Source organism: Salvelinus namaycush, chromosome 42 (genome assembly GCF_016432855.1).
Source record: "Salvelinus namaycush isolate Seneca chromosome 42, SaNama_1.0, whole genome shotgun sequence".
NCBI classification, from domain to species: Eukaryota; Metazoa; Chordata; class Actinopteri; order Salmoniformes; family Salmonidae; genus Salvelinus; species Salvelinus namaycush.
This window is the reverse complement of record NC_052348.1, coordinates 14,085,093-14,101,480: the sequence shown is the minus strand read 5'-3', so window position 1 is coordinate 14,101,480 and position 16,388 is coordinate 14,085,093. Positions and strand designations below refer to the sequence as shown.

Below are 16,388 nucleotides of genomic sequence, written 5' to 3'. Positions count from 1 at the left end.
TTTTTTAGAGACAGTGTTCTGTCATGGAGCCTCAGTCCCTGATCCACCTCCTCACTCACCCCTAAACTGGTGAAGGTATCAGGGAGAGAGAGTGTTGACACTGAGCCCCCATCCAGCCCAACAGTGCCTAATATCAGAGCTGTAGGCTGCATGACATGCAGCTCACCCGAGCTGCTCCACCACCACAACCACCTCCTGGCTCTTGATTTCAGCCCGTCCCTGTTCCTCTTAGCTCCGCTCTTCCCTCCACAGCCTCCCTTGATCTCGCACCTGGTTGTTGAATCATCTAGACCACGTTGACAAAGTGCATAATGGTATTTCTATCGTTGCTTTGTTAGGCAGATTGCCCCTCTCTACTCCTGATCTCCACACGGACACAGAGGAAGTGCAGAGGTAAAAAGCATCGGAGCCATGTTCTGCATTTGACGCGTTTGATCTAGACCTCTGCATATGCTTTAAACATAGAAATATAATTAGTAGAATGGTAAAAGCCCCATCAGACCACGCGTACTGATGAATGGGGATGGCAGGTCTAGTAATTCTATTATATGGCTTCGACCAGGGCTGAAGCTGCTAACTTTGTGGGAAACAGAGGTTGACATGAAGACAAGCTACTGTTTTAAAAGGTTTCAAACAAACAATGACTTACTAGGTCTGTTGTTAATGTTTGGTCAGTCATGTGTACGGATGGTGTAACAGCTTTGACATGCAACTCCCATTGGCTTAAAGGGCAACTCCGCCACTTTTCAACCTCATATTCATTATCTCCAGCACCATACCAGTGTCTACATGTGAAAACGCTGCGTTTCTATGATCTGTGGTTAAAAAGATAAGACAAACTCCTAAAAATGCTTCTCTGTGACATCATGAGGTGCGATTTAAAAGTAAGAAAAACAGCAAGTTTCTGGCCAGTGGGCATCACTGCCAATCTCATTGAAATTTTTTGGGATGTCATCGGGTAGAACTTTTTAACTTTATTTTTTTCCCTACAAAATGTAGAAATGCACCGTTTTCACACTGGTATTGAGCTGGAGATAATGAAAATGAAGTTGAAAAGTGGTGGAAATACCCTTTAGCGCCAAGGTCATATTGACACAGTGCAGAGATAGTTATGAGCCCCACACACACACACACACACACACTCGGGGAGAGGAAAGCACATTGCTGCAGTGCAGTTGTGATGAGCCCTCTGGTTGAAGGGAGTTAAGTTCAACTCAGCGTTCTGTCTCTTTAAGTCACTTTAACTATCTAAAATGTGTCTGACGTTTTGGCATGAATAAGGCCTTAACATTTGGATGACAGTGGTTTGAAAAGGTCTTAGCTGGCAGAGGATAGACGGAGAGGGCAGCCTCGTGGCGGAGGAGAGAATGAGAGGGCAAGTGTTTCTATGATTACATGAGTCGTAAAGTTGAATTAATGCCCCCTGGAATTTTGTTTTGTTTGTTTTGTTTGTGTGTGCATAATGTGTACTTGTTGGTTAGGCAATATTATAAACTGGGTGGTTCGACCCCTCAATGCTGATTGGCTGACAGGCGTGGTATATCCAACTGTATACCACGGGTATGACAAAACATTTATTTTTACTGTTCTAATTACATTGGTAACCAGTTTATAATAGTAATAAGGAACCTCGGGGGTTTGTTGTATATGGCAAATATACCACGACTAAGGGCAGTATCCAGGCACTCCACGTTGCGTCGGGCTTAAGAACAGCCCTTAGCCATGGTATATTGGCCATATACCACACCTCCTCAGGCCTTATTGCTTAAATATACACTGAGTGAACAAAACATTAAGAACACCTGCTCTTTCCATGTGAATCCAGGTGAAATCTATGATCCATTATTGAAGGATTTTTAAGCCTTGAGACAAATGAGATATGGATTGTGTATGTGTGCCGTTGGGCAAGACAAGATTTAAGTGCCTTTGAATGGGGTATGGTACTAGGCATTTTTCACGCTCAACAGTTTCCTGTCTGTATCAAGAATGGTCCACCACCAAAAGGACATCCAGCCAACTTGACACACTTGTGGGAAGCATTGGAGTCAACATGGGCCAGCATCTATGTGGAACCCTTTCAACACCTTATAGAGTCCATAACCCGACGAATTGAGTCTGTTCTGAGAGCAAAATGGGGTGCAACTCAATATTAAGTGTTCCTAATGTTTTGTACATTCAGTGTCGGGACAGCTGTACAAACAAGTGGTTTTGAAGTGTTTGAACTTGTGGTTTGTCTGCACCTGGGTGCCTTTTTGCAGCACTGCAGGCATTGTGATACAGTCCCTTACGTATGGTGTCACCGTAGACACCAAAGTCATATTTTGTCAAAAAAATGACTATGAAATGATACATTCCTTTTTTCTTGTCTTTCTGTTTCTCTTAATTTTTTCTTTCTCTGTCGCTCTCTCTCTCTCTGTCGCTCTCTCTCTCTGTCGCTCTCTCTCTCTCTCTGTCGCTCTCTCTCTCTCTCTGTCGCTCTCTCTCTCTCTCTCTGTCGCTCTCTCTCTCTCTCTCTCTGTTGCTCTCTCTCTCTCTGTCGCTCTCTCTCTCTCTCTCTCTGTCGCTCTCTCTCTCTCTCTCTGTCGCTCTCTCTCTCTCTCTCTCTGTCGCTCTCTCTCTCTCTCTCTCTGTCGCTCTCTCTCTCTCTCTCTCTCTGTCGCTCTCTCTCTCTCTGTCGTTCTCTGTCTGTCTCTGTGTCTCTCTCTCTATGTATCTATCTGTAATTGTGTAATCAGTGACGCTGCTCATTCCAATCGGCTCAAATCTTAGTGGGAAGCCTTCCTCCGAATCGAATGATTACTCAGAATCTAATCCCGGCGACTTTCCAGACCTTGAGAGGGAAGCCAGGCGGAAGGCAAACGGTTCCTCCTGTCGATACCAATGACCTGCACCAGCAGCCTTCAACAGTGTGTGTGTGCCTTAAATCCTCTCTCTCTCCTAGGGGTGTACGAGGAAGCTACGTGCTCCTGCTCTTTAAAAGCCTAGCTTTTATTTCAGAGTCAAAGGTGACCTTTTGAGACCACGCTCTCCAGAATGACTTTGCTCCTCTTGGTGAGGCTTAAGTTGACAAACAAAAGGTGCAATGGGTCCGCACTCTAAAAGATGTCTCATAAAGCTTACTTCCTTTTAGATTGCTTGAATTCTTTTCACTGCATCGGGGATAGCGTACACAGATGTTTCGGCTTTGCAGCCTTCTTCAGTGTGAAGCTTAAATTGGACCATGAAGTATATTAAATGTGCTTTAGAGAGGCGTGCGTGACCTTTGCAAACGTACAGTACTTTTTTTTGTTTATTATACAACGAGTGGGTCTAATCCTGAATGCCGATTGGTTTAAACCGCATTCCAGCTGATATCTATGACATTAAAATGACTTTTCACTCTGTTCCATGTTTTTAATACAGGCTCCAGACGGCCTCTATGGGTAATGATAGTGGACCCGACACTCTTGCTTCGCTGAGACGTCTGTGTTTAGTATAGTGTCTGCATGAAGACACAAGCGATATTGAGTATACAAAGCAAGCCACGCACACACACACACACACACACTGCAAACGTATACAAATGGAAAGTGCTTGATTAGTCACTTGCAAAGTTACAATTCTTCATTACAAAATGGCTAGTCTAGACACCAAGCCCTCCTTGAAGTGAGGCCATTGAAAGCAGTTATTATTACAAGCTTTTGAAGACTCTGGGTTGAAAAATGGTTTTGATTGTGTCCTCAAAAATTGGTCAGTATCCCATGGACCCTGTCGTTACCAGAGCACCACATTTGTATTAGAAGTATCATCTTGCCACAAGTAGCATTCTATTCTTATCCTACACGTAGCCTAGACAGCTGGGCTTCATTTTAGCAGACGCTCTTATCCAGAGCGACTTACAGTAGTGAGCGCATACATTTTTAAATTGGTCCCCCGTGGGAATCGAACCCACAACCCTGGCGTTGCTTGCGCCATGCTCTACCAACTGAGCCACAGGGGACTAGACTGTAGCGCTAAACGGCAGAGGAAGAAATGGCAGCAGTTTTACGTGCGCCTAACCAATTGTACTATTATGTGTTTTTTTGTCGCATTATTTGTAACTTATTTTGTACTTAATGTTTTTTTCGGCAAAAAAGAGCTTCTGGATGTCTTGGACATTGATCTCTCACCTCGGATTAGACAAAGATTCTTTCTTCAACAAGCAGGACGCACGGGATATACTGCTAACACCCGACAAGGCCAACATCCCCATTATTGGCAAGAGAAAGAGACGCAGGTACAGAGGACACAGGGATGGGTGCCTCGTAAGGATCCGCATAAGGCGAGTGGGAAAGCGGCCGTTACCGTCAATATTACTCACCAACGTACAATCATTGGACAATAAATTAGACAAGGTACGATCACGAATATCCTACTAACGGGACATCAAAAACTGTAACTTCAGCTAGCAGGATATACTCTGCACAGGCTAGATAGAACAGCACACTCCGGTAAGACGAGGGGGGGGGCAGTCTGTGCATATTTGTAAACAACAGCTGGTGCAGGAAATCTAAGGAAGTCTCAAGATTTTGCTCGTCTGAAGTAGAGTATTTTATGATAAACTGTAGACCACACTATTTGCCAAGAGTTTTCATCTATACTTTTCGTGGCTGTTTATTTACCACCACAGATGGATGTTGGCGCTAAGACCGCACTCAGTCAGCTGTATAAGGAAATAAGCAAACCGGAAACCGCTCACCCAGAGGCGGCGCTCCTAGTGGCCGGAGACTTTAATGCAGGGAAACTTAAATCAGTTTTACCTCATTTCTATCAACATGTTAAATGCGCAACCAGAGGGAAGAAAATTCTAGATCACCTGTACTCCACACACAGAGACGCGTTCTGACCACAACTCTATCCTCCTGATTCCTGCTTACAAGCAAAAATGAAAGCAGGAAGCACCAGTGACTCGGTCTAAAAAAGTGGTCAGATGAAGCAGATGCTAAACTACAGGACTGCCTTGCTATCACAGACTGGAATATGTTCCACGATTCTTCCGATGGCATTGAGGAGTACACCACATCAGTCACTGGCTTTATCAATAAGTGCATCGAGGACGTTGTCCCCACAGTGACTGTACGTACTTACCCCAACCAGAAGCCATGGATTACAGGCAACATTTGCACTGAGCTAAAGGGTAGTGCTGCCACTTTCAAGGTGCGGGATTCTAACATGGAAGCTTATAATAAATCCTGCTATGCCCTGCGACGAACCATCAAACAGGCAAAGCGCCAATACAGGGCTAAGATTGAATCTTACTACACCGGCTCCAACGCTCGTCTTATGTGGCAGGGCTTGCAGATTATTACAGACTACAAAGGGAAGCACAGCTGCAAGCTGCCCAGTGATACGAGCCTACCAGACGAGCTAAATCACTTCTATGCTCGCTTCGAAGCATGCAACACTGAAGCATGCATGAGAACATCAGCTGTTACGGACGACTGTGTGACCACGCTCTCTGTAGCCAACGTGAGTAAGACCTTTAAACAGGTCAACATTCACAAGGCCACGGGGCCAAACGGATTACCAGGACGTGTGCTCCGGGCATGTGCTGACCAACTGGCAGGTGTCTTCACTGACATTTTCAAGATGTCCCTGATTTGAGTCTGTAATACCAACATGTTTCAAGCAGACCAACATAGTCCCTGTGCCCAAGAACACAAAGGCAACCTGCCTAAATGACTACAGACCCGTAGCACTCACGTCCGTAGCCATGAAGTGCTTTGAAAGGCTGGTAATGGCTCACATCAACACCATTATCCCAGAAACCCTAGACCCAGTCTAATTTGCATACCGCCCAAACAGATCCACAGATGATGCAATCTCTATTGCACTCCACACTGCCCTTTCGCACCTGGACAAAAGGAAAACCTATGTGAGAATGCTATTCATTGACTACAGCTCAGCGTTCAACACCATAGTACCCTCAAAGCTCATCACTAAGCTAAGGATCCTGGGACTAAACACCTCCCTCTGCAACTGGATCCTGGACTTCCTGACGGGCCGCCCCCAGGTGGTGAGGGTAGGTAGCAACACATCTGCCATGCTGATCCTCAACATTGGAGCCCCTCTGGGGTGCGTGCTCAGTCCCCTCCTGTGCTCCCTGTTCACCCACGACTGCGTGGCCAGGCACGACTCCAACACCATCATTAAGTTTGCAGATGACACAACAGTGGTAGGCATGATCATTGACAACGATGAGACAGCCTATAGGGAGGAGGTCAGAGACCTGACCGGGTGGTGCCAGAATAACAACCTATCCCGCAACGTAACCAAAACTAAGGAGATGATTGTGGATTACAGGAAAAGGAAGACCGAGCACGCCCCCATTCTCATCGACGGGGCTGTAGTGGAGCAGGTTGAGAGCTTCGTGTTCCTTGGTATCCACATCACCAACAAACTAGAATGGTCCAAACACACCAAGACAGTCGTGAAGAGGACACGACAAAGCCTATTCCCCCTCAGGAAACTAAAAAGATTTGCATGGGTCCTCAGATCCTCAAAAGGTTCTACAGCTGCAACATAGAGATCCTGACTGGTTGCATCACTACCTGGTACGGCAACTGCGCAGCCTCCGACCGCAAGGCACTACAGAGGGTAGTGCGTACAGCCCAGTACATCACTGGGGCCTCTATACCAGAGGAAGGCCCTAAAAATTGTCAAAGACTCCAGCCATCCTAGTCATAGACTGTTCCCTCTGCTACATCATGGCAAGCAGTACTGGAGCGCCAAGTCTAGGACCAAAAGGCTTCTCAACAGCTTTTACCCCCAAATCATAAGACTCCTGAACAGGTAATCAAAAGGCTACCCTGACTATTTGCGTTGTGTCTCCCCCAACCCCTCTTTTACGCTGCTGCTACTCTCTGTTTATCATATATGCATATTCACTTTAACTATACACTCATATACATACTACCTCAATTAGCCTGACTAATCGGTACCCCGCACATTGGCTACCCAGACTATCTGCATTGTGTCCCGCCACCCGCCACCCACCAACCCCTCTTTTAAGCTACTGCTACTCTCTGTTTATTATATATGCATAGTAATTTCGACCATACCTACATGTACATACTACCTCAATCAGCCTGACTAACCGGTGCCTGTATATAGCCTCGTTACTGTTATAGCCTCGCTACTGTTATAGCCTCGCTACTGTTATAGCCTCGCTACTGTTATAGCCTCGCTACTGTATATAGCCTCGCTACTGTTATAGCCTCGCTACTGTTATAGCCTCGCTACTGTTATAGCCTCGCTACTGTTATAGCCTCGCTACTGTATATAGCCTCGCTACTGTTATAGCCTCGTTACTGTTATAGCCTCGTTACTGTTATAGCCTCTCTACTGTTATAGCCTCGCTACTGTTATAGCCTCGCTACTGTTATAGCCTCGCTACTGTATATAGCCTCGCTACTGTATATAGCCTCGCTACTGTATATAGCCTCGCTACTGTATATAGCCTCGCTACTGTATGTAGCCTCGCTACTGTTATAGCCTCGCTACTGTATATAGCCTCGCTACTGTATATAGCCTCGCTACTGTTATAGCCTCGCTACTGTATATAGCCTCGCTACTGTATATAGCCTCGCTACTGTTATAGCCTCGCTACTGTATATAGCCTCGCTACTGTTATAGCCTCGCTACTGTTATAGCCTCGCTACTGTATATAGCCTCGCTACTGTATATAGCCTCGCTACTGTTATTTTTCACTGTCTTTTTACTGTTGTTTTTTTTTTCTTTACTTATCTATTGTTCACCTAATACCTATTTTTTACTTAAAAATTGCATTGTTGGTTAGGGCCTGTAAGTAAGCGTTTCACTGTAAGGTCTACTACGCCTGTTGTATTCGGCGCACGTGACAAATAAACTTTGTTTTGAAATGGGTGCATCATTATATGTGTGCCTACACGGGTGTATTAACGCCTGCGGCTGCACAACAGCCCTGACGATCTAAGAGCGTCCAGCGTTCCCTACCTGCAATCAATGGAACCCAGTGGAGTGCTGGTCCGTTACCAGGCATTGCAAATCCATCAAGCCAGTAACTATCGGCAGTAGTAATTACATGCACACTGCCCTGTGTCTATTAGGGATAGGGACTCAGACCATGGCCTGTATCTGATCTAGGATCAGTTCCTCCCTGTCCGTGATGGTATTAATCATGATGTACAGGTGTGGCAAAACTAAAAGGCAAAACTGATCCTAGACCATCACTCGTGCTCCGAGATGCTTGATAAATCCGGGCTCAGAGACTGTGGATTCTCTCTTGTTTTCCCATATGAACCTTAATGAAAGCCACAGTCCTTCTGGGGGGTTGTTCTGTTAGGTTGGAATCAGAGGACATTTGTGATCATATTCACAATCCACAATGGTTTCTAGGTAACAGAGAAGTCATGTGGTCACACTGAACCGCTACATAGCACAAGGAATGAGGCAATAGACAGCATATACCGTATACTATGTGACTGGTTACCATGCTACATAAAAAACATAACGACTGCTTTACCACTTCCATAGTTACTGTAATCGTATGCCTTCTATAACGTAGACGTTATTCAGTAATTGTGGGAACATGTTAATTATTTAATCATCTTGGTCTCTCCCCCCCTCTCTCTCTCCCCCCCTCTCTCTCTGTGTCTCTCTCGCTCTTGGCCTCTGTGTGTGTTTGCTCTCTTCCTAACTTCCACGGTTGGCAAAATGAGATGCTGGCTTCATGTTCACTCAAGCATGCCATTTTAAAGGGTCAAAGGTGGGTGACAACCATATCCCTCTCTGCCTCCAACTCCGACAGCATTGGCACAGCACTGTGCATCTAATTGGCTCCACCGTGTATCGAGAACAGCATGTACCAGTAAAACAAACTTCGGGACTGTTTTTGTCTGTAAAGTAAAAGTCTACCTGGTTTATTATGGACAGAATGGCGAGACAATTAAAATGTGATTCGAGCAGCAAACAGCCGCGGTGCCACCGCCCTCCTACAGTCCTATCTGAGCAGCAAACGCTTGTCACAACCAGTTGCCGTCAGAATCGGTTGCTGGAATTTTACCAAGAGCAATTACGCTTCAAAACCCATCTGTTTTACGCCGGAGGAAAGAGCTGTTTTGCCAGCGCTTTCACACTTCATAAAAAAATAATAATTACGCTTCCATGTCTGCGCTCGTTGCATCCGTCTCTCTCTCTCTCTCTCTCTCTCTCTCTCGGAGTCATTTCAGTGCTTGCGAAAGGGGACGTTCGTTCTCCTCCTGTGTGGTTTTTAATTGAGGGGAAAGCTGCATTCATTGTGGAGGCCGGACGGCGGTTTCTCTCTCCTGTTTTCTTTCTTTTGACTTATCGTCTTGAGCGGATCTCGGCCTTCTCCGTGTTCTGTAGTGCTTCTGAAGTGGCAGGTTTCAGTACGTTATCTGGGAATGAATGACTAAGGAGACTATTGAGCCCCGTCACTTGATTAATGGATGGTATTCATCCACTGTATCGTGAGGAAGGTCAGTGACTGTTCCTGTTTTCTGTCCTGACATCTCCCGCTCTCATTCAATTGTCATCGATCCACACTTGGCTTTTGAATAACCTGACGTGGATGTAATCTAAAATAGAGTTGTCGTCCCCACCACATACAGACACACGCACACACACGCATACCATCCCCAACAAACACACTCTCACTAACACACACACACACAATCCCCAACAAACACACTCTCACTAACACACACACACACACACCATCCCCAACAAACACACTCTCACTAACACACACACACACACACACAATCCCCAACAAACACACTCTCACTAACACACACACACACACACCATCCCCAACAAACACACTCTCACTAACACACACACACACATACCATCCCCAACAAACACACTCTCACTAACACACACACCATCCCCAACAAACACACTCTCACTAACACACACACCATCCCCAACAAACACACTCTCACTAACACACACACCATCCCCAACAAACACACTCTCACTAACACACACACACACACCATCCCCAACAAACACACTCTCACTAACACACACACCATCCCCAACAAACACACTCTCACTAACACACACACACGCATACCATCCCCAACAAACACACTCTCACTAACACACACACCATCCCCAACAAACACACTCTCACTAACACACACACACACACACCATCCCCAACAAACACACTCTCACTAACACACACACACACACCATCCCCAACAAACACACTCTCACTAACACACACACCATCCCCAACAAACACACTCTCACTAACACACACACACACGCATACCATCCCCAACAAACACACTCTCACTAACACACACACACACGCATACCATCCCCAACAAACACACTCTCACTAACACACACACACACACACAATCCCCAACAAACACACTCTCACTAACACACACACACACACACACACAATCCCCAACAAACACACTCTCACTAACACACACACGCATACCATCCCCAACAAACACACTCTCACTAACACACACACACACACAATCCCCAACAAACACACTCTCACTAACACACACACGCATACCATCCCCAACAAACACACTCTCACTAACACACACACACACACACAATCCCCAACAAACACACTCTCACTAACACACACACGCATACCATCCCCAACAAACACACTCTCACTAACACACACACGCATACCATCCCCAACAAACACACTCTCACTAACACACACACACACACAATCCCCAACAAACACACTCTCACTAACACACACACGCATACCATCCCCAACAAACACACTCTCACTAACACACACACACACACACAATCCCCAACAAACACACTCTCACTAACACACACACGCATACCATCCCCAACAAACACACTCTCACTAACACACACACGCATACCATCCCCAACAAACACACTCTCACTAACACACACACACACACACAATCCCCAACAAACACACTCTCACTAACACACACACACACAATCCCCAACAAACACACTCTCACTAACACACACACACACAATCCCCAACAAACACACTCTCACTAACACACACACCACACAATCCCCAACAAACACACTCTCACTAACACACACACCACACAATCCCCAACAAACACACTCTCACTAACACACACACACACACACACAATCCCCAACAAACACACTCTCACTAACACACACACACACAATCCCCAACAAACACACACACCACACAATCCCCAACAAACACACTCTCACTAACACACACACCACACAATCCCCAACAAACACACTCACTAACACACACACACACACCACACAATCCCCAACAAACACACTCTCACTAACACACACACCACACAATCCCCAACAAACACACTCTCACTAACACACACACCACACAATCCCCAACAAACACACTCTCACTAACACACACACCACACAATCCCCAACAAACACACTCTCACTAACACACACACACAATTCAATCTATGCACTATGAAAATAATCATACAAGGCCTGTGTTGAGAACAGTCTGCAGGAACCTGGTTGTTTGGGGAATAGTGATTTTATTTCCCCTAGAAAACCAAAGTGGTAAATGAGAGTGGGTTGACAATACTAGTCAGCTGAAGGTGTGTGTGTGTGTGTGTGTGTGTGTGTGTGTGTGTGTGTGTGTGTGTGTGTGTGTGTGTGTGTGTGTGTGTGTGTGTGTGTGTGTGTGTGTGTGTGTGTGTGTGTGTGTGTGTGTGTGTGTGTGTGTGTGTTTATCTTTTTTGTCGTGTTTGTACATGCGTGTGTAGGTGAGTCACTGACTGTGTGGTTGGGATGCTGTGAAGAGACATATCTATCTGCAATATTAAAGCTGATCCACCCCCACCCCCCCCCAAAATATATAGAAACACTTCACTGCTCTGTCTTTGCCATCTTTAGAATTCAACAAGGTGTCATTCCACATCACCGTAACGACAATATATCTGTTTCTATTCCAATCTCACCCTAACGAGAGAAACAATTCTTAGTGACAGAGATGAATTAACATGTACTCTGGCTTTAATTGTAAGCCCCTCCCCTCTAAGGCAACATCACATGGTGTCATTCCCTCATTCTACGGTGTTTTACATAAACCATGGAGATGTAGATAGCCCTCGACCCGAAGGGCTCAGAGGAAGAACACTTGACAAATGCTCAAGTATCGCCCAGAAACCACTTTCTCCATGTTAATGATGGATTATAGAGTGTGGACAAATGAGCTAGTCAGACTTGGGACTGCCCTAATTCTCTGGAGAGATATTACACACATAATTCACTGTACTGCAGCGTAGCGTAGCATACTGGGTATTTTAAAGCATGAATTTTACATTAAAGACGACTAAAAATAGTGGGAGTTTGTTTCTGGTTTGTTCTAGTTCTCTGCAGATATCACACAAATACCTTACTGTACTGTTCCATAACATATTGGAGCATTTTAATCATGACTTTTACATTTAGTCCTATTAGGTGTTTTTCTTGTTAAAGTCTATCTACACTTTAACTGGGGATTTGTTAATCATGACTTTTACGTTTCGACATGCTACTATTGTGGTAGTTTGTCTAAGTCTAGTTTCATCAACGGGCATGAAAAAGACACAATTCTGTTAGTAGGTTTTAGTAAGGGAACTGGAAGCCATCCAACTGCAGATCAGTCTGTCTGTACAGCGCCAGCCCGGCCGGTGGGTCCCAATGCGATCCTGGCGACCTGTTTGAACAAAGCCTGCAGTGTTGTCACATTGATTGAGGCAGCTCCCCTGAGCACTAAACCCAATTATCGCAGAGTCACGTAAAAAAGAGCTCATTCATTCCCAATGAGTGTCTTTGCAACCCTCTTCAGTCCACTGCAGAGGATTCTACAGAGAGGCTGGTTTCTCCATCAACACGACCCTTATCGTAACATCTGTCCTTAATGACCATGTATCTATAATTAGCCACCATCCAGCTTTATATAGGTCAAGGATCCAACTCGGAGTCGGACACATATCCTACTAGGCATAGACTTATGGGCCTTGGCGTCTTCACTAGCTGTATAGTAGCCCTATATCTTCCTGTGCACAGTAGCAAATCTTTTCCATGTCTGCATGACCACTCCCTCTTGCGATGCGGGACACAGTTCTTAACATGTCCTGAAGGGACTCAACCAACAAACTCCACTTCAGTTGACAAGGAGGAGTAATAGTGGGAGCAAAAAGGAAACTAGCTTTTCTTTAGGGTCCTGCAGTGTATTTCTATCTTATTTTTAGCGTCCCGCGGCTAAAGCTTTAGGCCTCTTAAGGGGTAAGCTTAAGTGCTTCGCTGTACTTCTGTTGCTGTCAGGTTTTTTGGTCTCTCTCTGTGGGAGTTTGGGGACTTTGACGTTTCCATGGAACTTTCCCCTCCCCTGTGCTCTCAAGACGCCATTTCAGGGGACCTCTGTGGAGGCGAGACAATGGCCTGTCCTTTCACCCCTGCTCTCTCACTCACTCTCCTCTCTCTGTGTTTCTATATGTGACGCTCTCACTCTTGTGGTTGACAAGAAGGCATGTTTCCTTGGAACTTTCCCCTCCCCTGTGCTCTCAAGACTCCATTTCAGGGGACCTCTGTGGAGGCGAGACAATTGCATGTCTCTTCACTTTCACTCCTGCTCTCTCTCTCTCTCATCTGTGTTTCTGTATGTTACTCTCTCTCACGCTCTCCTCTCTGTGTTTCTGTATGTGACTCTCTCTCTCTCTCTCCTCTCTCTGTGTTTCTGTATGTGACTCTCTCTCTCTCCTCTCTGTGTTTCTGTTTGTGACTCTTTCTCTGTGTTTCTGTATCTGACTCTCTCTCTCCTCTCTCTGTGTTTCTGTATGTAACTCTCTCTCTCTCTCTCCTCTCTCTGTGTTTCTGTATGTGACTCTCTCTCTCTCTCTCCTCTCTGTGTTTCTGTACGTGAGACTCTCTCTCTCTCTCTGTTTCTGTATGTGACTCTCTCTCTCTCTCTCCTCTCACTGTGTTTCTGTATGTGACTCTCTCTCTCTCCTCTCTCTGTTTCTGTATGTGACTCTCTCTCTCTCTCCTCTCTGTGTTTCTGTTTGTGACTCTTTCTCTGTGTTTCTGTATGTGACTCTCTCTCTCTCTCCTCTGTGTTTCTGTATGTGACTCTCTCTCTCTCTCCTCTCTATGTTTCTGTATGTGACTCTCTTTCTCTCCTCTCTGTTTCTGTATGTGACTCTCTCTATCTCTCTCCTCTCTCTGTGTTTCTGTATGTGACTCTCTCTCTCTCTCTCTCTCTCTCTCTCCTCTCTCTATGTTTCTGTATGTGACTCTCTTTCTCTCTCCTCTCTGTTTCTGTATGTGACTCTCTCCCTCTCTCTCTTCTCTCTGTGTTTCTGTATGTGACTCTCTCTGTGTTTCTGTTTGACTCTTTCTCTGTGTTTCTGTATGTGACTCTCTCTCTCTCTCCTCTGTGTTTCTGTATGTGACTCTCTCTCTCTCTCTCCTCTCTCTATGTTTCTGTATGTGACTCTCTTTCTCTCTCCTCTCTGTTTCTGTATGTGACTCTCTCCCTCTCTCTCCTCTCTCTGTGTTTCTGTATGTGACTCTCTCTCTCTGTGTTTCTTTATGTGACTCTCTCTCTCTTTCTCTCTCCTCTCTCTATGTTTCTGTATGTGACTCTCTTTCTCTCTCCTCTCTGTTTCTGTATGTGACTCTCTCCCTCTCTCTCCTCTCTCTGTGTTTCTGTATGTGACTCTCTCTCTCTGTGTTTCTTTATGTGACTCTCTCTCTCCCTCTCTCTCTTCTCTCTGTGTTTCTGTATGTGACTCTCTCTGTGTTTCTGTTTGTGACTCTTTCTCTGTGTTTCTGTATGTGACTCTCTCTCTCTCTCCTCTGTGTTTCTGTATGTGACTCTCTCTCTCTTTCTCTCTCTCTCTCTCTCTGTGTTTCTGTATGTGACTCTCTCTCTCCCTCTCTGTGTTTCTGTATGTGACTCTCTCTCTCTTTCTCTCTCTCCCTCTCTCTGTGTTTCTGTATGTGACTCTCTCTCTCTCTCTGTGTTTTTGTATGTGACTCTCTCTCTTGTGGTTGACTAGAAGGCACTCTTTCTCACATTGCTCATGTTTCTATTTTCTCTCTACCTGACTGTCATTTCCTTTGTCTGTCTTGAACTTCCTGCCCTGGGCTTTTCGTGCTCAACGTTCAAGACGCCTTTGCATCTGACCCGGCCCAAGGCACTGCATGCCAGGGCTGATGGGAAGGCCGAGCCAAGAGTGGGAGAAACCATGCATGCGTCTTACTGTCCTCTCCATCGATTGGTTTGTTTATGCCTCACTCCAACCCCTGATAGGCCCACTCAATCAAGACTAAAACCTTGATGCCTTGTCAGAACAGTTTCTAAACAGTAGTTTGTTCCAGTCCAGTTTCCATGCTTCATGCCTCAATGACTCAGAGACTACAGTGACCTTCGATACAAATTGAATCTTCTTCTCCCCATGTAAGGACCCTCGGATATGGTTGTAGCATCTGTTACAAGCAGCTTTATTGGGTTATAGGGGACTGCTTAAAGTGATTGCGATGAATGAATCAGGTCCCTCAGTATAGGTGGCGGTGGCCAAGCCAAAGTCTCCACTACACAGCCCCAGCAGCTGTTAGATGTCACTATGGCTCAGGGCTTTAATTGATTGGCTGGAGTCATGATTCTGAACAGCAGTCATAAAATGGCCTCCATCGGTCAGTTCAGGACAGGTGTGCATTTGGTTGCTCGAGTGCTGTTGCAGCCTTTTGTGCTTTGCGAATGGGTCATGTGAGTTTAAGGAAGTGAAATGGGTTTGAGTAGAAAAGAAAATGGTTTCACGGAGGAGAAAAAAAAACTTCCAACTTGATATTTCACAGAACAAAGAGTTGTTACGTTTTACACTCTCCCTGAGCAAATCATCTCATTTATGGAGCCATTCTTTATTGACTCCAGTTTGCTTGTAATATTCATGGCTCGTATACGTGTCAAAAACCAAGGTTCTTTCAATCCCTATACCACAGACACAGGCAGACAATATATGAATGTTTTCTTAATATTAAAAGGGCGTTACAGGATAAAAGCAACACAGAACAAAACACAAGGACAGACCGGGGCAAACTCACACCACATACAAGCTAGAGTCCATAGTTGTTTAGCATGGAGCGTTCGTCGCGTCGCCGCTGGCATCACGGGGTTCCGATGCGGTAGTCGTTGTCTCGTCGTAGCAGGCCCTCGTCTGGAGAGGGTGGGGAAAGCCTCATCAGTAACGTCATCATACTGGAAACCATTGGTACACACACACATGTAATTCTCCTTTTCATCCCGAGCAGGATCGCTCTCAATATTCCCTCAAATTTCTTGGGGCACTGATCAAATTTCAGGTCTGTTGTGT

The 16,388-nt window shown here is 45.5% G+C and overlaps 1 protein-coding gene and 1 non-coding gene across 6 annotated transcripts in view; one reads left to right on the top strand and one right to left on the bottom strand.

The window, feature by feature from the left end:
- Positions 1-16,388, top strand: part of LOC120034790 (type II inositol 3,4-bisphosphate 4-phosphatase-like) — a 144,817-nt gene that overhangs the window by 24,043 nt on the left and 104,386 nt on the right. For 3 of the 5 annotated variants that reach the window (XM_038981407.1, XM_038981408.1, XM_038981411.1), the window contains exon 1: positions 1,196-1,375. The exons of 1 other annotated variant lie outside the window; for it this stretch is intronic. In XM_038981407.1, the coding sequence (XP_038837335.1) occupies positions 1,368-1,375 (8 nt within the window). In that variant the 5' untranslated portion in view covers positions 1,196-1,367. Of the gene's footprint in view, positions 1-1,195; positions 1,376-16,388 lie in introns of those variants that run through there. One more of the 5 variants, XM_038981409.1, reaches the window with a different exon arrangement.
- On the bottom strand, positions 3,907-3,980 carry trnaa-agc. Its single transcript has one exon. It is a non-coding gene; the product is annotated as a tRNA-Ala (tRNA).